General features: G+C 41.1%; 2 protein-coding genes across 2 annotated transcripts in view; one reads left to right on the top strand and one right to left on the bottom strand.

The window, feature by feature from the left end:
* The window catches only part of tet3 (tet methylcytosine dioxygenase 3), a 43,743-nt gene extending 24,305 nt beyond the window's left edge, over window positions 1–19,438 (top strand). The window contains exons 3-11 of the mRNA XM_051894125.1: window positions 4,074–6,993; window positions 8,507–8,597; window positions 10,439–10,532; window positions 11,548–11,756; window positions 12,217–12,367; window positions 12,478–12,567; window positions 12,830–12,967; window positions 13,279–13,627; window positions 13,874–19,438. Of these exons, the coding sequence (XP_051750085.1) occupies window positions 4,074–6,993; window positions 8,507–8,597; window positions 10,439–10,532; window positions 11,548–11,756; window positions 12,217–12,367; window positions 12,478–12,567; window positions 12,830–12,967; window positions 13,279–13,627; window positions 13,874–15,609 (5,778 nt within the window). The 3' untranslated portion in view covers window positions 15,610–19,438. The remainder of the gene's footprint in view (window positions 1–4,073; window positions 6,994–8,506; window positions 8,598–10,438; window positions 10,533–11,547; window positions 11,757–12,216; window positions 12,368–12,477; window positions 12,568–12,829; window positions 12,968–13,278; window positions 13,628–13,873) is intronic.
* Window positions 1–22,928, bottom strand: part of hk2 (hexokinase 2) — a 229,748-nt gene that overhangs the window by 57,060 nt on the left and 149,760 nt on the right. The window lies entirely within an intron of this gene.

Genomic DNA, 22,928 nt, shown 5'->3' on the forward strand with positions numbered 1-22,928 from the left:
ATCAGAAGGAAAGACGACAAGACGAGAGAGTCGCGGACATGGCAAGAGGTTATGTGGGTTCATACAAATTGCGCGTTACGCAGTCTGCGATCGCATCCTCATAATGCAAAAGCGATTCTACCGAGGGGCTTTCTGGCAACTGTCAAAGACGATTGCAATGTTTTCCTCTGAACAGAACGAGTACAAAAATAAGCTCATGGAGAAAAGGGAGAGGTAAAGATAGAAAAGATGCCAGCAAAAGAGCGAGTGTGAGAGACCCAGCTGAGAAGCTTCGGAGTTCGAAGAGATGGGTTGGCATGAAACAAAGTGTTTAGGCAGGAAAGAAAGCGCAAGAATGGCTTAGAAAAGAACACGATTAAGACTGCATGAGTGATTCATTTTTTACACCGAACACTCACTTACCATTGTGGTCTCTATCTTATGCTCTTCCCTACCCTCGAATCCCTCACGCGAACATTGCCCCTTCTGTATGGCTGCAAAAGCACCTCGTCGCCTTCCCTCGCTTCCGAGCAGAATGAACGCCATTGACAAGTCAACATACTTAACCAGCAGCAAAATTGTGCATAAACGCATGTGTGTTATGTGACGGTCGTTGTCTTTTTCCTCAAAACTTTGAGCTTCCTATCTCTCTGCGGTTCCTGTTAACCTCCCTATACCTTGTGGTTGCTTCTGACAGTCGCTGTGCTTTCCCCCTCACATCCTGTGTTCCTCGGCTTTGAGACTCGTTTGCTGCTGCTTGACTCTTATATCTGCGGTTTATATAAGCGCACCAATGTATATGCTTCGTATATGATGTAGATGACTGCCATTCCTTTCACAGTTTGACAGCCTCTTATGAAACTGTGTATGTTTGGTCTGTAAGCATCTTCTGCCAGCTATTATCTGTTCGAAATCAGTATCCTGTGATGTTTTGCAATATTAAGCGCATGTCAATACAGAGTTCAAACAGACTGTGAACTACTGAGGACAGCATTATAAGACAGGAATAAATATATCGGCGCCAGTCATTTCCATTTCTTTGTTTTTGTTTATTTATATTTTTCTTAAACACTAAATGGCAGCTGCTGTGTGATGACTGAGTAGATGTCTACATTTAACCACTGCAGCCTCCATCTTATGGAGTAAAAAACCAACACCAAAACACCTCTACAATAACATGCATCTCTGCTTTCACATAAGCCATAGATCTGTGTTCATACAGTCCTTTATTTAGCGCAGTAACCAGCCAGTCTGCCACTCGTGCTTTCTCTCACTCTCTATGCTTTGCAGCGGCTGTATTTCCTGCATGCTCCACCATTCCACGTACGTGCCCAGTGTGGCTCAGATAATGGCCTCTCTCACTCTGCACACACAGAAAAGAGGAGGGGGAGGAGGAAAATGAAGGGAGGGAGAAAACGAGGGAGGGGGGAGGGAGTGAGCTAGCAAACGATAGAGAGAGGGGTGGGGGATTTAAGGCAAAGCAGACGGTGAATGCGAAAAGCAGAAAGAAGAAGGAGAATATAGAAAAGGGAAGGGAGGAGCAGAGAGACATAATGAGAGAGGGAGAAAGAGAGAAACGACAGTGGCGATAGGAAGAGAAACAGAGCGAGTGTGTGTGCGTGGGGGAGGTGTGTATGACAGAGTGCGTGCGTGAGTGTGTGTGCGTCCGTGTGCCGCACTGCCTGGCTGACTGAGAAGAGAGGGAGAGAAAGAAAGAAAGAAAGAAAGAAAGAAAGACTGAAAGAGAAAAGAACCCATAGTGGATTTCCACCGGCTGGCTTCTTTTTTTTTTTTATTTGGCACTGTCTCGAATGCCGTATTCCATGCACTTTCTTGTCCACGTTTCCCACCTTTGTCTCTCCAGCAACGTTATTGGGACAGCTAGACCACTGTGAGTAGATGCCAATCTGTTAATTTCTCTCTCTGTATGCTTGAGCTTTGTATTTTGATTGTGAAAGACACCGGAGTACGGGGGACGGGGAGGGGGGACGGGGGGGGGGGGGGGGGGGGGGGGGGGGGTGTTGTGTGTCTTACCGTGTTCAGCTGTCTACTACTAGGCTTTAAACCCTGTCTGCAGTCTCTCTGTTTTTTGTTTGTTTATTTATTTTTGTTTATTTTGTTTTTGCTTTGTGGTGTCAACCTCTGAGACAGCTGTTAATTGTGTGCAATTTCTGAGACATAGTAGATGCAACATACAGAGTTTAAAGGGCACCTCATACTTTTGAGTAAAACCGGTTTTACAGTCTCTTCTGGTTGGGCGTGTTAATGTTTTGGTAGTAGTAGTAGCTCTGTGTCTGTAAGAAGAGGGAGAGAGTTTTGGCAGCGATGAAAGCCCTGGCACGCCTCAGATAATTGCCTAAGCACGTGCTTTCTGCTGTCAAGACAGGTGTGTATTTGCAGGTGTACGGCATATATATATGTGTGTCACTGATCCAAAGAATCTGATACACATCTTGCACGGCGCATATAATAAATCAACTCTCTGATTGTTGAAATACAAACTATCTAGTGCTTTTTTTTGTGTGCAAGTGTGTTCTAGTGATCTCTGCGGTGACACTAAGACTATATTGTGAAAGTTTTCGGCATGAAGGAATACACGTGGGTGTTTATTGCATCACTGAAAAGAGGAAAAATAGCCTGTTGTAACAATTGTGTGGTTCAGCTTTTTTGAAGAGTTGAAGTGTGACCATTGTTGGTAAGTGGTAGTCTGACACATGCTTTTGGGACACACAAACAGTCTACTCAGTGGCTGCCACACAGCCCATGGGGGTCCAAACAGACACCATTAGTTAAGGTGAATTCAAAGTGTCTGAACAGCTGCCCATCAGTATAACCCATTTAAAGGGCTGTTACTATGACTGCACAATCAGAGAGGTTTAGACATTTAGTTACAGAACTATTAGTTTAGATGGGTGCCTTGTCTCAGCAGTCTAAACTTCATTTTATGCAAAAAAAAGTTCTTATACTATACTCAAATGTTGTAGATGCTTCTACAGAATTACTGCGTAAGACATCTGAATAGACAGAGTTGTGTCAGAGAGAGACAGAGCGTGTCTGTTAGTGGGTTTTTTTTCAATGGTTTTTTTTTTTTTTAGTTAATGTGATAAAACCACAAGGTCCTCTTTTATAAGATATGCCTTCATCATGGACAAAGCCCTGTGTATTTGTCTTCTGTGCAGCAAACAGGTTTTCATTTCATCAACACTTTCACATAGAAGAGCACTGAAGGCATTATACAAATCATTCACTTAAATTTATGATAATATAGTATGTTTTAGAGATACATTATCACTTAAAAGTGCCACGAAGATGGTTGCTTGTAGATATTGCCCTTTCACACTCATCTGGAGCCAGTTCACAGTTTCCACAACATTCCTTTAACCCTTTCAAGAAAAAAGCACAATAGAGAGTTTATAGACCAGCAAAGAGGATATCTGAAAACCAGGAACCAGGAAGAGTTTCTCAGTATGTTGACTTGGGCATTACCAGTTCTATTATAATTGTAAATATGGGGTTGTATTTGCATGAGACAGTTGAACTGGTAGAAGCAGTCTTCATTGTGCCCTTGAAAAATGTAGAGGTAGGCTCAGGTTATTTTAATAATGTCTGCCCAATGACATCAATTAAATTAGACAATACAGCGATAACCAATTTTATGTTATATTTGCGGAATGTGTTTTCTTGCAAGCAGAGAAAAAAAAGACAGAGAGAGAGCAAAAGAAGAGCATAAGGCAACCCAGGGATCTCCATGGGACAAAGTATTATGTAGTCTTCTTTCAAATCAGGCAGCAACCTTACAGAGAATACCAAGATGGTCCAACAGGTCAGAGTATGTTGTTTAGTTAATAGAGGTAAATGATTATGTCACTATTCCAGGACAAAATGCTATGATGTTTGTTTTAATTAGTTGGCAATTAATATATTAAAATAGTATTTGCCCTTATTTTTGTATGATGTAATCAATGCATAACACTTCATTGCTACAAAAGGTTTACAAAGATTGAAAAAATATACACACACACTCAGTAGATATATGTAAACTGTCAGTTTGCTGAAGCATTGTCAAGTAACTTATGTTTTTTGCTCTTCTACAGACTGTTTCTGTGGTGGGTTCAGTGGATGGCCCCAGAGGAAGAGGCCAGATGGAAATTGGGTCCCATGACCGCCTGGAAGAAGGCGTGTTAAACCATGAACTGTCTAATGGGCTTAGCAAACATGCAGCAAATGAAGAAAATATTTGTGATGAAGAAGTCAGTGGCGTGGCCAGGGAGCAACACCAGCACAACTACCATGAGGGGGCTGGATGTATTTCCCAGACACCGGGCTGGGTCCCTGAGCAAGCTGGGAAGTCTTCAAATCCTGAATCTCAACAGGGTGCTTGGAGTGGCCAAAATGCCAGCACACCGGTGAATGATGTGGATATGGAGGATGCACGAACCCTGGTGGCCTTTTCTGCTACTGTTGGCTCACTGCCACCTTACACCAACCATCAAACTTCTCAGACTCCTACAGCTCAGCTGTATGAAAGGTTCCATCAGGAAATGTCTAATGGAGGAGATGAGGCCAGAAAGAAAGGTGTGGATGGTGAGTTGTGCCCCCCTGAAGATCTAAACACTCTTCAGGCAGCACTGAGCAAGGCCCGTCATGGCCACAAGCCACCTAACTGTGATTGTGATGGCCCAGACTGCCCTGACTACCTGGAGTGGCTGGAGAAGCAAATCAAAATGGTGGCTAACTCCCAAGATAAAGGTTCTTGTAAGATCGCGGGTGCTCCTCCACAGCCACATGCACAGCATCGTTATTCTCAATCCCAACCTCAACAATGTGGAAGTAACCCCTTGTGTATGCAAGACACAAATCCACAGCCCCTTGTTAACCAGCCTTCTGCTCCTAGACCCTTTGGCCGACCAGCACCTATTCCCTGCTCCCCTAGTGTTCTGTCCATAGCCAAGGAAAGAAATGTTAGCTTGCAAACAGCCATTGCAATTGAGGCTCTGACCCAGTTGTCTGCCACTGTCCCACAAACTGTTGTTTCTCCAGGTGAGTCTTCACCTGCAAATCACCATCAGCATCTGCCAACCTCCTACCCCCAGAGTATGCCACAAGTGGTCTCTTCATCACCTGGTCCTGTTTTGTCCTCCTCTGCTATGCCACGATCCATCCCTCCAGGACATTACCCCCCGGAGGTATCATCATGGGAGCAGCAGAGACCTCAGTCTCAGGGTGAGGCCCCTGCACCTAACTCATCTCACTATGCTTCCCCATACCCATCCTCCAAGTCCCCATTTACAATCATACACCCATCAACCCCTAATCCCCGACCCCAGCAGTGGAACCAGGGCACAGCTGGAAGCTGCGAGAGAAGCTCCCCTCGGAACCCATGGATGATTGAGAACACAGAGTCCCAGCTTCGTTTTGTAAACCCATCCCAAGGCAGCAGTGACCCAGTATCAGAGCTAAAGCAACTCCTTGGAGACACTGGTGGAAAGTACACCAACTCAGCCTTCAAGTTCCCACTCCTTCACCCCAGCTTGCAGGATGGTCGCAAGGGCAGCCTTGCTGGGGTGCCTCACATTAAGCAGGAGGTGGACACAAAGGAGTACCTGGGCTCAGGATGTGCAGTCATGGGCCAAGAGGGGATGGTAAATGGCCAGCAGCCGTTCCAGGGTCAGCAGTTTTCACCCACCATTAGGCACTCAACTCAGGCAGCACTACAGCAGCACCTTCATCATAAGCGTAACCTCTTCTCTAATTCTCCTGCCTTTAGTCCATTAGCCCCCATGGCTTGTCAGAACCTTCGTAAGTGGTGGCCACAGTCTATTCCAGAGAGTCCTTTAACCATCAAACAGGATCACAAAGAACCCAAAAAGAAAAAGAGTGCTCAAAGTTCTCCTCTTCTCAAGCAGCCAGTGGGTGGGCTATTTGGTCCACTGGGCACACCTCTTCCAAAACCCAAACAGATTGTTATCAAGAAGCATAAACAGAAAGCTTCCCAACCAACTTTTCTCCCACAGAACCAGATTACAATATCGAAACCTCCCTTCATCTCCGCAGGATATGCACCATCCCTGTCTCAGCTTGTTCCATCTCTACCAGGCATGGAAGCTGGGCTTCCCCCCTCTCAGGTGGCTGAGAGCCACCCAGCTCCAGCTCAATCTCAGGAATCCATTTTAAATGGCAGTAGTACACCTATCTCTGAAAACACTCATTATTCTTCTACCCCTGTGTCAGTCCTAGCACCATCCACCCAGAAGGTGATAGCTTGCTCAGGCCCAGCTGGGCCAAATGACAGCGTCCCAACAACCAGTATCACGCCTCAAACCTCTACAACACAGCCAATTCCTTCTCTGGCTGGCCTCAGTAACCTAGATCCAAAATTTGAAGAGTTGATTCGCCAGTTTGAGGAGGAGTTTGGGGACACCATTTCCTCAGCTTCTGCAGCAGAGACCCCAGAGAATGGCCCTGCTCATCCAGTGGTGACCGAGTCACAACCAAACTCAGGACAAACCAGACCCGAGTCACCATCCCCAACGCAGCCAGTTAACTGCCCTCCTGTTCCCACAAATGAGTCTGAGCCCATGGATGAAGGTCAAAAGGACATGACTGAAAGACTGAAGGAAAAAACACCATTGCCATCTGAGGAGCTCTGCACTGTCAAACAGGAAAGTGAGGAATGTGAGGTGGATGTGAAACCTTCTGGGCAGCTCCCGTCTGTAGCTCAGGATGCATTTCTGGAGCGACAGCACCCCTTCATCACACCTTTCTCCCCTCCAACTAAACGTATAAAGATTGAGTCATCTGGTGGCGTGACTGTGCTCTCCACAACTGCATGTTTCTCTGCAGACAGAGAGGGGGATGATTTGAATACTCCCACCAAGGATATGTTTCCCTCCTCTCCTTCACTTAAAGGTTTTCTTGAGTCACCATTACGCTACCTGGACACTCCCACCAAGAGCCTATTGGATACACCAGGGAAAAATTCCCAACCTGATTTTCCCATCTGTGACTGCGTAGGTAAGTGTGAGAGAATTCAGGGGGAAAAAAATTCTGGTCCAGAAAACTGGGCAAGAGCACTCATATTCTCAAACAGAATATAAAAGCAGATAAACAGACACTGAGATTTTGTGACATTATAACACAGCACATCACCCCACTCTACATCCCCTTATATTTTACTGATCAGACAATGAGACCCGCTTAGCTAACCCACCTAACCCCCTATATTTTTTATTTATTTTTTAGCTCAGTTTATGTTTTATTATAGTTTAGCTTCATTACAGTTAGCTTTATTACTAGTAAATGTTAGGGTTAGGGTTATTCCATTAGACTACAACATAGACTAAATTGATCATCAAAATTCCCTTCAGGAAGCCCCAAATGTTTGTTTTTCATCACATAATTTCTGCATCAGCACATTTCTCAGGGTAGTGTTGGGCCATGTCTGAGAATGCGTGCTCTATCAGGGGCCGTGCATTGCTCTGCAGTCTGTTCTCTGTGCCTCTTGCAGAGGAACAATAGTTTTGAAGAAAGGAGCCCATTGTAATTCTTTGGGCCAGGGCAGTGCAGCGCCTTCTGTCTATGCTCAGGCTATTGGTACAGTGAGTACAGCTAGTTTCTCCAAAGGAGGCAGTCACACAATGAAGAGAGTCTGCTCATATATCATATGATATACTGTGGTCAGACATCAAAGATGGGAGGGACTAGGGAGGACAGGGTGAGAAGAGATGGACTGCAACCTCTCAGCTTGGCCCTCGTATCTCTTATTTTGTCATTTCAGAGGTTTTGCTGAACTGTGTGAAAGTTGTCCTGTTGCATTGTAACAGCAGCTGATAATTTTTTGCAAATTTCAACTGAAAGATATTCTAATAAGCTATCCTCATTATATAAACCTTATTATACGTGTGATATGTAATTATCAAAATTACTTGCCAAATATGAAAGAAATCACTTAAGAAAGTGTTCATTCAAGGGTAGTAAGCTGTGCCTGAACACTTGTTGGAGCTTGACTGTTACTAAAAGCAAAGGACAATAGAAGGGAGGTTTCCATAGTGAATCCTTATAGCACTCTGTCAACACCACAGGGAACACCCAGTGCCATTTGATACTTACAAACACACAAAACACGTCCCATATGCAGTACATTCAGCAGTTCTACAGTCTTTATATTGATTTTTAACATATATCTAGTATATATATTTGACTGTTGTATAATTTTTCTCTCAGTCTGTGCTTCTTAAAAGCACTCAGTTTTTCCTATATTTTTAGCTATTCTTAAACTTATTACTGTTACAGTATTTTACTCTGCTGAGTAAGCAGGTAGTATGCATCCACTAGATGTTTTTCTTTTCTCACAAACACTTTTTTTCATAAGACTTTCTCCTTTTTTATTTTTGCTCACCCACACACAGGACTGACTCATACTATCATTCTAATGGTATTACACATTAGCAATCTGAATCAGCCATTATTGTACAAGAGTGTGTCCATGCTTTAATCTGTATTCTCTTTCACTCTTTGTCTCCCTTAGACCAAATCCTAGAAAAGGACGAGGGCCCATATTACAACCACTTGGGGTCTGGGCCAGACATAGCTTCAGTCAGAAAACTGATGGAAGAGAGGTGAGAGGCACAAGTCAAATTTCTGAATCATTATTGGTTCACACTGTATTCCATAATGTCTTCTTTGCAGATTTTGTTGTGGTCATATTTCTTTGCAAACACAACCTACAGGACATGTAAGGGCCATGTGGGATCCTACATTAAAATAAAGTTTTTATTGAGGGAAATTGCAAAAATTAAATAAAAAAAAACAAAGTGTGTACTGAATGTTTGTTTACTTTCTTGATCTTCTATTAAAACAATATGATTAGCTGGAGAAACTATTTTGAATGTTGAATTTAAAGTTCAGCTTGCTTGCTTTTTCTCTAGCAATTGCCTATTCTGTCTTGTCCTTTTTTAGTAAAATGTTATCAAAAAAGTTGGAGGAACATAATTCTCATACACATACAATGAATAACAATCAGATAAACTCACATGAAAATCCATTTATAGATTGAAATATATTTTTCTACAGTTTAAAACAGAAGTTATTAATCTTCAAAAACCACAGAGCAATACTGCTGACCCAACATCATTTGCTTTAAGAGTTCCCTAGCGACCCTTTCATTGTTCAGTTGTTTGGAAGCACTGGCAGTTGGATCCTGGCAACAGATTCTTAACCAGCTGAGGATAAGCATCTCTCTTTTCTGCCGTTTGCTCTCCCATTCCCCTCCTCCCACCTTCCTTCTCTATGATCTTGTCCCCAGGGAATTCCTGACCCAGAATCCAACAGGAGTAACAGGAAATATTGGCATCAGCAGATCGACACAGGGGAGAGACAGGGAGATAGAGAGACAATGAATAGCAGGGGAAAAGAGAAATAATTTAAAGGAAATTAAAGAAGAAGGAGATGAAGTGATGAAAAAGGTTGGGGTATATACAGTATATAAAGGGTATATATTAGAGCTTGAAGAAATTAGTATCCTGTAGTTTTTTGTTTTTTTTCTCTGGATACAGATGACAAAAGGAAACAACATTTTCTTTACAGGAACACTATTATATAGGGTCCATATATATACTTGATATACTGTAAAACTTTTACTAATACTTTAATGATTCTGTGATCATTCAGAAGTGAAGAAGAATATGAAAAGCTCCACAGGGTGTTGCCCCCTTTCCCCTGTAAGCATACAGAAGCTAAAACTTCCTTGACCCATTTGGATAGAGTATCTCCACCTTTGCTGACCTCTGGTACACTTGTCCACTCTCATTGCTTTATTTGAGAACTGATTGAGGGCATAGTGGCTGTAATTTCTATAGCCTGAGTCATCTCCTCTGAGATAGAGGGGGAGCTGGTTGGTAGAGGAAGAACCTCCCCTTTGTTTGTCTGTCAGACAGTGGCTATAGCCTTCTTAAGCCTAAGCCTGACCCCTTTGTGGCCTTTGACCTTATAGCCCACCCCTGTGGATCTTGGAAGCTCTCCACCAGACTGTGTAGTTATAACTGAACAGTATTTATACTTCCCACATGCTGCTGTTATGCTCATGCCCTGAGAGTTTCATTTGAGGAGACAAGCAATTTTTGCCTGCGAACATGGGCCATCATATACAAATGTGTATTAGGACAGAGTATCACCCACTACTTCACTATATCACATTACATATGTAACCGTTCAATACATTTCAACGTATCACAATATCATAATTGCATTACTAAAGCTATACCTGACTCTTCACACTGGCTCTGACTACCTTAAATCCTCGATTTGAATTCTACATATGTGCACCCAAATCTGATTTAAGTATAGAGTGATTTAAAATGGGTCTTCATTAAGATTGAGGAGGGTTGTTGTTTTCATGTTGCATTATTAAACTGTGTAATTTGAGTTAACTATGTCCCTTTCTCTCCCCTTATTATTCCAGGTATGGAGAGAAGGGTGAAGCCATTCGTATTGAGAGGGTGGTTTACACAGGGCGAGAAGGAAAGAGCTCTCAGGGATGTCCTATCGCTAAGTGGGTAAGTGTGGAAATCTACATATTTCTAATATCAACTATTCGTTGGGTTACCTGAATGATTGGAAAATAAATCAGCTTTTAAGGGTTAGTTTACCCAAAAATGAAAATTCTGGCATTAATTACTCGCCCTCAACCCATAAGACCTTTGTTCATCTTCAGAACACAAATTAAGATGTTTTTGATGAAATCCGAGAGCTTTTTGATCCCCCATAGACAGCAACGCAGTTACCACTTTCAAGGCCCAGAAAGGTAAAGACATTGTTAAAATAGAGCATGTGACTACAGTGGTTCAACCTTAATTTTATGAAGCGTCGAGAATATTTTTTTGTGCGCAAAAATAAATAAATAAATAAAAATAACTTTATTCAAGAATTTTTTTCTCTTCCGTGTCAGTATAGAACGCTTCACGTGAGCACCACGACATATGCATGTAGTGCTGATGCAGGGGCCGGTCAATACTGAGCCGGCGTTCTGACAGAGAACCCGGAAGCGCACCACTGTGTTTACAACGTGAAAAGCGTCAGAGACTAACACAGAAGAGAAGAAATTGTTGAATAAAGTCATTATTTTTGTTTGTTTTTTTTTTTGCACAAAAAAATTTTGATAATCAAAAATACCTTAATTTGTGTTCTGAAGATGAACGAAGGTCTTACGGGTTTGGAACGAAATGAGGGTGAGTAATTAATGACAGAATTTTCATTTTTGGTGAACTAACCTTTTAACATGGTTTGGAGTTCATTTGAGCCAAACAAGTATGTTTCTTAGAACCTTCTGGCATTCAAAAACAGCTAGTCAGCATGCACTGTGGGACTATTTTGAACTTCAAATGTCATAAGACATGACATAGCAGTCAAAGACGTCTCTCCGAATCTTTTCTTTACATTGTAACCCTGCCCGAGTGGGAAAATAATTTACAAGTTACATACATAAGATTTCTGTCTTCCTGCTGTAAACACACCTACAGATTAGCATCTACCATATGCCTTCATCATTACTGACTGTCGTTCTCTCTGTAGGTGATTCGTCGCAGCAGTGAGAAGGAGAAATTGTTATGCATTGTGAAGCAACGACCTGGGCACCACTGTGCCAATTCTGTTATTGTTGTTGTCATCTTGGCCTGGGAAGGCGTTCCCCGTGCTCTGGGAGATAAACTGTACAGAGAACTCACAGAAACCATCATCAAATATGGCAACCCCACCAGCCGCCGCTGTGGACTCAATGACGAGTGAGTTTTGAACACAACTGATATGTTTTTTTTTGTTTTGTTTTGTTTTGTTTTGTTTTGGGGGGGGCTGATTTGGGTATGAAGTATCCATGTTGTATCACATGTACATCGGTCAACCATCAAGTGGAGTTATATTGGATGATTTACTGTCAAAATTTGTTGACCTAAGGACAACTTTTGAATCATTCCTTTGATTATATTAGGTACATTATAAGCAGTTTAACAGCATTTTTCTAGACTGTTTTTAGAGTCATTGTAAAATAATGAAATAATTGTTTATGCAAGTCACATTATTGACTGATATTGCAGAGCTCTTACATCACAAATACAGTTTAATCACATGTTTACATAATGCAGTATTGTAATCAAGCATAATTTAAGGAAAAGCCTCAGAGTATGTCATCTATTGTAAGAGTTTATAGTGACTACTAATTAAATTCATGGTGGGTGCCTTTTGCAGTCGAACCTGTGCATGCCAAGGGAAGGACCCAGATACCTGTGGAGCTTCCTTCTCTTTTGGCTGCTCCTGGAGCATGTACTTCAATGGATGCAAGTATGCTCGAAGCAAAAACCCTCGCAAGTTCAGACTTCAGGGAGACCACCCCAAAGAGGTTAGTTGCACATAAAGAAGGGGAGAATAATACTTTAATGTAATTGGGGTTATTTTTATAAGCCCAATAAAAACAGTCAAGGGTTTTTTTTGTTTGTTTTTTTTGTACAGGAGGACGATCTCAGGGATAACTTCCAAAACTTGGCCACACATGTGGCCCCTATATATAAGCGGCTGGCTCCCCAGGCCTACAGTAACCAGGTTTGTTTTATATGACTATTAGAAATAGTCAGTGTAGTCACACTACACTGAATGGTTCACAGTTCATACCATTCAGGCACATTAAATCAAACAGCTTTTCTGGTAATTGGTTTGGTGGGGTTTCAGGTGTTCAAAAAGTTTATGATTTTAATGTTTTAGAACTTTATATTTATACAGTGAATTACGGAATCAGGAAGTGTGGAAGAAATAAACAGAAAATTGATTAATTTATTTACAATATTTTTGTGTGTGTGTTACTCAGTGTTTAAATGAGAACATTGCTTCAGACTGTCGGTTGGGCATGAAGGAAGGACGGCCATTTTCAGGAGTCACTGCATGCATGGATTTCTGTGCCCATGCTCACAAAGACCAGCATAACCTCCACAATGGCTGCACTGTGGTACATTTTTAATTTTCATTTATGTATACATTTTTATCTATAGTGGCCATTTTAGATGTTTTTTTTAATGTAAATTCTAGCCAGGGCTATACTGTGATCACTGCATGGAGTACTACTGTATATATGTACAATTGTACTACTGTACAATATATGCATAGTGAATTATTCCTGTACAAACAAATGAACATAAATAAAAATGATTTACTTGTCAAGTTTAGATTTGTGTTTTGTAAAAAAAAAAATTATGTACAGTAGGCAGTAGGAGTTGCTATTTACTTTAGCCTTATACTTCCATATTTTGTTACTTCTAGGTGTGCACTCTTACAAAAGAGGACAATCGCACAGTGGGCACAATTCCAGAAGATGAGCAGCTGCATGTGCTTCCACTCTACAAGATCTCTACAACCGATGAATTTGGTAGTGAGGAGAACCAGCGTCTCAAAATGCAAACAGGAGCCATCCAGGTGCTCTCTAACTTCCGGCGAGAGGTTAGAAAACTTCCAGAACCTGCTAAATCCTGCCGACAGCGTCGGCTGGAGGCCAAAAAGGCAGCATCAGAGAAGAAGAACAGGAAATTGCAGCTTGCAGAAACCCCAGAGAAGACTGTCAAAATGGAGATTCACCACATGGAGTCACCCCATCCTCAGCAAGGCAATAAAGGTCAGTGGTTAAATATATCAGTTTACCTCTATAAATTAATTGTTGTTCAAAGTAAATGACAAACCATTGATTTAGCTGAAGTGAGAGTATTTTAGAGATGTGCTCTTTGGACACAGTGGTGTTATTATTTGAATGGAATTTGCCATTCCAGTTGAAGGTTTTGAATTTAAGCTCTAAAACTGACACTCAATAACTATAAAGTATACATTTAATATATAATTGTTTTCTTTCTTATCTGTTATCTAGCTATTCCAAAACAAGAGGTGAAACCAACCATCAAAAAAGAGCCTGTCGACCGCTTCCAGCCCTTCAATGGAGCCATACATGGCTACCCAGCACTAGGGAACGGCAAGACAACCCCAGATCCCCACAGCATGAGCAGTTCATTCTCCTACCCTGGTAACTATGCAAGAGGTTGCATCCCTACCAACAGCCAACCTCCTGCACAGAGCCCAATCAACGGCTTTCACCCTAACCTCCAAGAAATACGATACGGTTATTACAACTACCCTCCTAGTGCACTTTTTCCTCCTGAGCTCTTGGGATATGATAAAGGTGTCTGGCCAAAAGCTGGAGATCCCTCTGCCACACCATTTGAACAAAAGCCAGATGTTCAGTGTCTCCAAGCCAAACTGGCACAGGCCTATCCCAGCCGTCCTGGGCAGTCACAGCAACAAATGGCTGATGCATCCATTCAAGGCTACCCACACCCTTCTGAGGTTTCGCAGTCTCCTGTTCCACCCAGCCGTACTCCATCATTGTCACTTGAGCAGACCCACCGCTCAACACCTATCATCAAGCAGGAGCCCATGGATGTGCCACTATATGATGGCAGATCGAATGGGCAAGCTCAGAGCTGCCCTAGCACTCCCAGTACCACACCAAAACCTGAAGGCTGGCCTGAGCACAAACCAAATGGCAGCATAGTCTCTAAAGGCTGGGATGCAAACATCAGAACTGGTCCAACTAATTCTCCCTTCACTCCAGATAAGCAGAGGCTCCACCAGCAACACCCACACCAACATGAACACCTACAGTATCCACAGAAGCAACAGTGGAATTCCTACCCCTGCCCTAACACTCTAATGTCATCCCCTGCCCCATCTCCGTCCCCATCCCTAAAAGGCGGTCCTTCACCTGCACCCTCTCCACACCCATCCACCCCAAGACAGTGGGGTAGCCCTGCCCCTAGTCCACAACCTAAAGCATGGAGTCCTTACGGTCCCATGGGTTACGGCACTGGTGGTATCATACAAGGCAACCCTGCTGGTGCTTTCCCTGATAAAATGCTTTCCCAGGCAGGTGCGAATTGTGGCTCTGCACCTCTGGGACTCCAGGAGAAGGCCTGGAAATCTGGTGGCGCATCAGCAGCAGGCAGCACACCATCTCCGGCACCTGAGGGACGCTTGTTTCCTGATGCACTGCAAAGGTCGAATGGTCAGGCATGTTGGGACAGTGAGGCAGAGACCCAGAGTGAACGTGATCCTGAAGAGGAAGAGGTGTGGTCGGACAGTGAACACAACTTCTTGGATCCCAACATTGGAGGAGTTGCCGTGGCCCCTGCTCATGGCTCTATCTTGATTGAGTGTGCCCGTCGGGAGCTCCATGCCACCACGCCACTTAAAAAGCCTGACCGTTCTCACCCAAGCCGCATATCCCTGGTCTTCTACCAGCACAAGAACCTGAACCAGCCCAGCCACGGTCTGGCTTTGTGGGAATCCAAGATGAAACTCCTGGCCGAACGAGCACGACAGCGGCAACAAGAAGCAGCTCTTTTGGGTCTCTCACAGGAAGATATTAAGGCCTATGGGAAAAAGCGCAAGTGGGCAGCTGGATCAGCAAGCCCATCCCCTGGACAAACCAAGGACAAACGAGACGGTGTGATGACACGAATGGCACCCACACAGCATACCACCACCATAGTCACAGTTTCACCTTACCCGTCCACACAGCTCACTGGTCCTTACAGTCGATTTGTGTGAACTCTTGTAAACTGTTGCCCCCTAGAGCCAGAGATGGGAATAAAAATGATAAGGATCATGAATCTTACACCTTTACCATTTGCTTCCCCTCTTCTAGCTCTAACACCTCTCTCAGGCCACCACAAGGGAGGGATAATAGAGGAAGGGGCACTTTTACACTTTTTTTTCTTTTACCTCAAATTTTGGCAGCAGTTTGGGAGCTCCCCAAACGGACACGCTGTCTATGGTGCTCTTGCTCTCTCCAACGTGGGAGGGATTTCCATAGCTACCCCTCCTTAAGTGAATTTGATGATCCTAATTATTATTGCTCTATTATCAATATTATTACAATTGCTATTGTTACTGTCAACGTTGATATTACAGGTATTGTTATTATATTATGAAGATGACTATTTTTTATTTTAATGTTATTGTTTTTCTCATCATTTTTATTAATATTATGATTTTTGTTTCCCCTCTTGACTAAGAGGGACTTCCTTTCTTCATTCTCGCTTGTTCGTTATGAACATGAGAACAAGCTATTCAGCATTTTATTGTCGCGCTTTTCACCTCCCAACCCCACCGATCTCTATATTAATGAAGCGCCTTCACATCATTGCAAGTCACATTTATGTGACTGCATTAAGGCAACTATAGAGCGTTTGCTCTATATTGCACTAGTCACTGAACACGTGCACAAGAAAGAGAGGGCCAGACACAAGCTTGGGCCTTTCTGTTTGGTGCCACTCTAATGAAATCTGTAAAGTCTCTCATCCCTTCAAATGGTGCTTCTTTTCTGTCTCAAGTGTCTCTAATTTTGCTCTCACAATATCGAGGCAGGTGCTGGACCTGGGTGCTCTTTAGCAGCAGATGTCAGTCATGTTCAGTGACAGGGACCTCCCAGTCCCGGTAATTGGCTCAACCTTCCATCATGTCATCTGATTGGTGCTGACTCATTTGCCTGCAGTTTCATTGGCCATTCTTCACTTCCCATGTGACATTTTTAGACTAAGTTCTCTAAGGTGCTGATAGTGCTAGCAAAAATCCACCTTCATAAAACCGCCCTAAAGAGCTGCAGATAACCCACCGTGGGTCTTAAGCTTGTGATTTCCACATAGACTGAACAATCCAGACACAGCTCAAACAGGGAATTCTAAAATCATTGGCCAATTTTTATTGGCTTGAAATTCTGCAATCTCTGCTTGATTTACCCTAGATATGTTCAAATTGCAAAGACTTTCAGCTGCAGTAGGCAAGAAAATAATGACTTGCTGCAAAATTGTCATTACAGATGAGTATCTATAGATTTGAAACATCAGTGGATCTGGTTGGTTTCAGTCAGCAGACTGTCCAAAAAGATCTGCACAGGGTCCTCGCTAAAGGGGAACTTGCCTAACTGGTTCCCTCGGTTACTAATAATTGGTTTTATGTGTGTATTCCCAACACAACTGGCCCTGTGTAAACTGAACATGTCTTCCATGTCCTGATTTATCTGTAGTTACCCATTTGTGATGACGATTTTATTCAAAGCTATTATTTTTGGGATATTTTCTTACCCACTGCTGGTAAAACCCACCAGCCTAACAGACAGAGCACATTTCATGGAGTTGGTGCAACTACGAGTCTTTTACGCCCCTCTCGTCGTAAGCAGCCCTCTTCTCTCTTTTTTGCCCTGAGAGATCACCCACACCTGGAATTCATGGTGCTGAATGGCAATGCATACAGTTTCAGCTCAGTTGTTTGTGCTAGTGTATGTATAAGTACACAATGCATGTGTGTGTGTGTGCATTTGTGTATGGATTCCTAAACATGCACGCTGGTTAGAATGTATGTGTGCCAGTGTGAATGCCTGTCTGTGAGCTTCATATAGGGAGCAATGCAGGGCTGCCGCTGGTTTACACAGGGCTGTAAGATGCTTGACACTCACAGAGGAGAGATCCTGGTGCTCATTAAGTGGTCCTAAAGCTCTTTACCTCATGTTGTACAGACACTGGTCCCAGTCGCAACATGCTACAAACACACGGGCGCTACAGTCTGCAGGCTTGCTGCCTACATCCACATTCGTACCTACTTTTTTATTATTATTTATTATATGATAATGATGATGATTATTGTTATTGTGATTGCTGTCATTTTATTTTTGGGTTTGTTCATTTTAGAGAAATTGTAAATATTGAAGAGAGGATTTTATAAAAGCACTTTTAATCTTGATTTTAATGAGGAGAAAAAAAAAATAAGAACGGATTATTGACAACTTGAAACCTAGTTTTTGTTTTAAAGGAATTTTATTGGGAGAGATAGAAATGTAAATAGTTAAATATTTAGGTAAGATTATTTAACTGGTGAGGGATGATGGCCTAATCATGAATGATTCCTGAATTTTTAGTCTTCAGTTGTTTGTATGTCAAGCCGTCAACAACAGGCCACAAAGCAGGATGCTTTGTTGGTCTACTCAAGATACTGCTGTCCTTCCTTTCGTGAGTACTGTACTTACACCAATACCTCTGTACTACCATTGTCACCGGCTTCCTTCCCCTGCATCTGATCCACATCTGTATACCATAAACTAATGGAGAACAAAGAAAAAAAAAATGTGAACATGTTGACTAATACAGTTCGCAAAGGATTCAGGACTTTTGTTTTGAAAGGGAGTGGAAGTACATCACTTTTACATGAAAATTGCCCATAGAACCGAAAAGAATATCAGGTTTAAACTTGCAGTTTGAAATGTGACCGCTTTCAGTTCAAATCTCCAGGTAGATCATGTAATGCTGATTTTTTTTTTTTTTTTTTTTTAATTTATTTTTTTTTTTTTATTAAATATTGTGTGGGGTAAGTTTTACAGAATTCTGAGCCTGCACTGACATTATATTATCTAGATTGTCACTTGTTCTTGGAGATGTGAGACTTGCCCCTGAAGTTAAGAAAAAAAGCTGAGTTTCTAGACTGCTCTTGAAGCCCAGTGAAATTTCATTCACCTTAAATGGCTTTTGAACCATGGTGCTACCCCCTAGAGTTCACTGTGGAAACGACTCTCTGCAAACACTGTTGCTGCAGTTCTTGGGCTCTTAAATTGACATGTGAACTCGTTTTGAGAGTATTTGAGAGGAAACCTATATGGTGCTGATCATTTTTAAATCTTTTTACATCGTTATTTCTGAAACACTTCTGATGGTCGCGGTTTTTTTTAAAAAAATAAATAAAAAAAGCACTCCAACTGCTCCAGTTTCCCTTTTTAGCCATCACCCTAAATAATTGAAATGGTACTTGAAGAGCATGATGGCAGGTGGAGGAATAGGTACTCTCATGCTTTTGATGTGAATAGACTGTTAATTTAATATTCTGGTGCTACCTAAACTGCCCAGAAATGTGTTTTCACCCATTCTGAAATTTTATACATTTTGTCATTTTATTGAATATACTCATTCTTTTTCTTTACTCACATCTACCCTCGGCCACACTGTCACACAAACGCATACAAATACACACAAACACAACACTCTCACATATACACACACTACTCTGCCCCCTCTATCAGCACTCACAGTTATGAGTATAAATCATGCCCAGTTTTAAACATCAAAAGGACAAAATGTCTAAAAAGGAAAAAAAAAAAAAAGAAAAAGAAAAAAACTGGCAGCTACATTCCTTTATGAGTTAAAGATTGTTCTTGGTTCTATTTTTCATGTTGAGTATGCAGTATGTAAAAAGTGTTATCTTTTGTTTGGTCTCTCTCCTTGTAGCTGTATGGTGTATTATGTGAATACATAGTGTATGTGGTAAGATCCACAATACTGTTTTATGTTCTAAACTAAGAAAAAAAAACCAATAAAAACAAAATAAATAAGAACTTGTGTGGCAATGTTTGTTCATTTATTAACTGCCAATCTCGACAGTTCTGTTGATCACTGAAGACTACACCAGTCAGCTTTAATGTTTAAAGTTTTTTTTTTTTTTTTTTTAAAGTACCCTCAGTGACTTGTACTTTGCTACAAGCCCACATGATGGCAACAGAGTTCTGTGTCATCAGCATATGCGCACAGATGTAGGTGTGAGTATATTTGAATGCTGTATCATTAAATTGTTGTTGGATAATTAATTATTATTACTAGGAGAAGCTGTATTTATCTGAGTGGCAGTCAGTGGTCATAACAAAAGACCCACTAATCAGCAACAGCTGTTAAAAAGATTATATTTATTTCCTAGAAAAAAAAGCATATAAATGTATTATTATTGCTGTATGAAACAATTAGCAATATTCATGTTTATTAAAATTCATACTGTTCTTAGACCTTTCTCTGGGTTTAAAGCCCACGTGGTACCAAGACAATTATTTGTTTTAAACTCTGTATTGGTGACATATTTTAGAGAGTAGTAGGCTACAGCTGTTCATTTTGAAACACGTGTGACACTTGTCCCTAGCCTCATATCATAATGATACACAGTGAGCATCTCTCAATCACGACACGATAACTTTTACTCAAACATTTAGCTCCAAATTCAAAACCACTAAAGCTTTAATCAGCAGAGAAAAATATCAGACACCAAATACACTCACTTACATATACCATAAAATCAGGTTCCTCTTTACATTTTTTTCAATTTCAGTTCAGATGATCTTGTGGCTCTGCAATAAAATATTATTCGGTGTAGCAGCGCCCCCTGCTGGACACTTTGAAGTAAAACGTTATACACTCTTATGGTCACGCATTCAAAATCAAAATGTAACCTTCTAGACTAGTATCCCGAGTCTTTTTTTCTAACCATGATAGACAAATATTTGTGTTAGAACTGAATTGTGGCAAGGTGCTAATTGTAAAATATGAATTCTTGCATGTGACTGAGGGTTTTCTGAGGGTACTATGTCACGTACAACATGTTCTCCAACCAATACGCCTATATAGGTCGTTTGTCACTTCCCTGAAATACGACCCATAGGAGCGTTTGCTAAAGTTGCGCCCCTATCGACAACAGGACACTTTTATTTTAATGCATTGTTCCCTTTTATCTGCGTCATATTTCGGGTTTCATGTAGCTCAATTGGCAGAGCATTGCAATATATAACAATATGCAATCATGTGGGGTGGGTGTAGTCGTTAATGACTTCTTGTAGTCTTGTAGTCGCATGACTTTAAAATGTAAATATAGGTCGTATTATTAAACAGTGGTTTATTGAACAAACTGTCTCACTCTTGAAAAAAATCAATCATATTTAAAAAAAATTAGGGATAAGAAAAAAATCTATCTCAGCTAATGCTGTAACTATATAGCCTACAGGGAGCCCTTTTGTGTACATTACTATAATATTAAAGGTTACAATTAATAAAAGCCCAAACAATTACATTCAGCTGCTATTTATTTTTCAACACCCAAAATCACCCATCAACACACAAATATATATATATATATATATATATAAACGTAAATTGCACATAAGGCAGGTTTTTAAGACAGTTCATTTCTCTAGTGAACTAACATGCTGTGGACACTAAATGACTTGCCTGAGGTAAATGTAATGCTACCTGAGATATTATTCTCAAGCTGTTTTATGATGTCTTTACACGGTAGAAGCACTGGTTGAGAGGTTACTCGTAAACTTATCTGTGCATAGATCGTCTGTTGTTCTTCTGCGCTTTTTTCTGTTGCAGCGGTTAGCAAAAAGTGTCACATATTCATTCACTATGTTGCATATTCATTGTATTTTAACTGAACCTGTTTTTTATATTAAATAAATCAGTCATGTTTTTATGACAGCCACCATTTAAAGGGTTAGTTCACCCAAAAATAAAAATAATGTCATTTATTACTCACCCTCATCTCGTTCTATAGCCGTAAGACCTTCATTCATCTTCGGAAGACAAATTAAGATATTGTTGATAAAATCCGATGGCTCCACTGAGAGCAAAGCCATTCAAACTCTCAGGGTCCATAAAGGTACTAAAAACATATTTGAAACAGTTCATGTGAGTTCAGTGGTTCTATCTTAATATTATAAAGCGACAAGAATACTTTGTGTGCGCCAAAAAAACAAAATAAAGACTTTTCAACAATATCTATATAGGCCGATTTCAAAACACTGCTTTACGATTCGAATCAGAGCGCCAAAGTCATGTGATTTCAGCAGTTTAGCCGTTTGATAGGAGATCCGAATCACTAATTCGAAACAAAAGATTCATAAAGCTCAGAAGCTTCATGAAGCAGTATTTTGAAATCGGCCCATACAGATATTGTTGAAAAGTCTTTATTTTGTTTTTTGGCGCACAAAAAGTATTCTTGTCACCTTATAATATTAAGATAGAACCACTGAACTCACATGAACTGTTTCAAATATGTTTTTAGTACCTTTATGGACCTTGAGAGTTTGAATGACTTTGCTCTCAATAGAGGCCTCACTGAGCCATCGGATTTTCTCAACAATATCTTAATTTGTGTTCCGAAGATGAACGAAGGTCTTACGGGTGTAGAACGACATGAAGGTGAGTAATAAATTACATTATTTTCATTTTTGGGTGAACTAACCCTTTAAATGTTTATAGGATATTTTAACAAACAAGCAGAAATATAATTATGTCAATAAAAAAGTTATTATTATAACGTAAAACACTATTGAGGATGTAGGAATACTTTGAAAACCATCTAAATTTGTGTATTACTACCGTCAAAGAAAGTGAGAAAAAATGGAAGGTCAACTGAGTTTATATCCAAGCTATTAAGCTCAGGGACCTTGCAGAGTCAGTGAATAGCTTTCATCTATAAAATGCCCAATATGTTTCAGACCAAATTGAAAATGCTGTTGACATCAAGGAGAACATTTGATCTGATATTCATGGAATCAACTGAAACCATCAATAACTGATTGCCTTTATTCACTAAATAAATACATTAACTGATATTTTACATGACCCTAAGTGGGTCCTGATATCCTTTCATATCATCTGCATCCGAGTTCTGTTTCATCCGACAGTGAAATATGAGTATATTTCTGTGGTGAATAAGAAGCATTAGTGCTTTGAATTTGGTGTACAGAACAGGAAGGCAGATTGCATGTGCATGCAAATGAGGGTAAAAGGTGCAAATATGCATACTAATATCAAAATATGTGAAAATTCCAACCTATTTCAAATCATTCATTTATCGGTTTTATGGCTCTATAGAGCAATGCGAGGGGGGGGGGGGGGGGGGGGGGGGGGGGGGGGGGGGACACATTTAGCATGAACAACTACCCATATGTATAGTAACTTCACTCAGCTGTGTGATGAATGGCTTTAACCCTTCCTTTTTTTCCAAATCTAGCTTTCATTCTATTTGTGAACCACTAATAAATTGCTGGAAGCCTGAAT

Source organism: Ctenopharyngodon idella, chromosome 5 (genome assembly GCF_019924925.1).
Source record: "Ctenopharyngodon idella isolate HZGC_01 chromosome 5, HZGC01, whole genome shotgun sequence".
Lineage (NCBI taxonomy): Eukaryota > Metazoa > Chordata > Actinopteri > Cypriniformes > Xenocyprididae > Ctenopharyngodon > Ctenopharyngodon idella.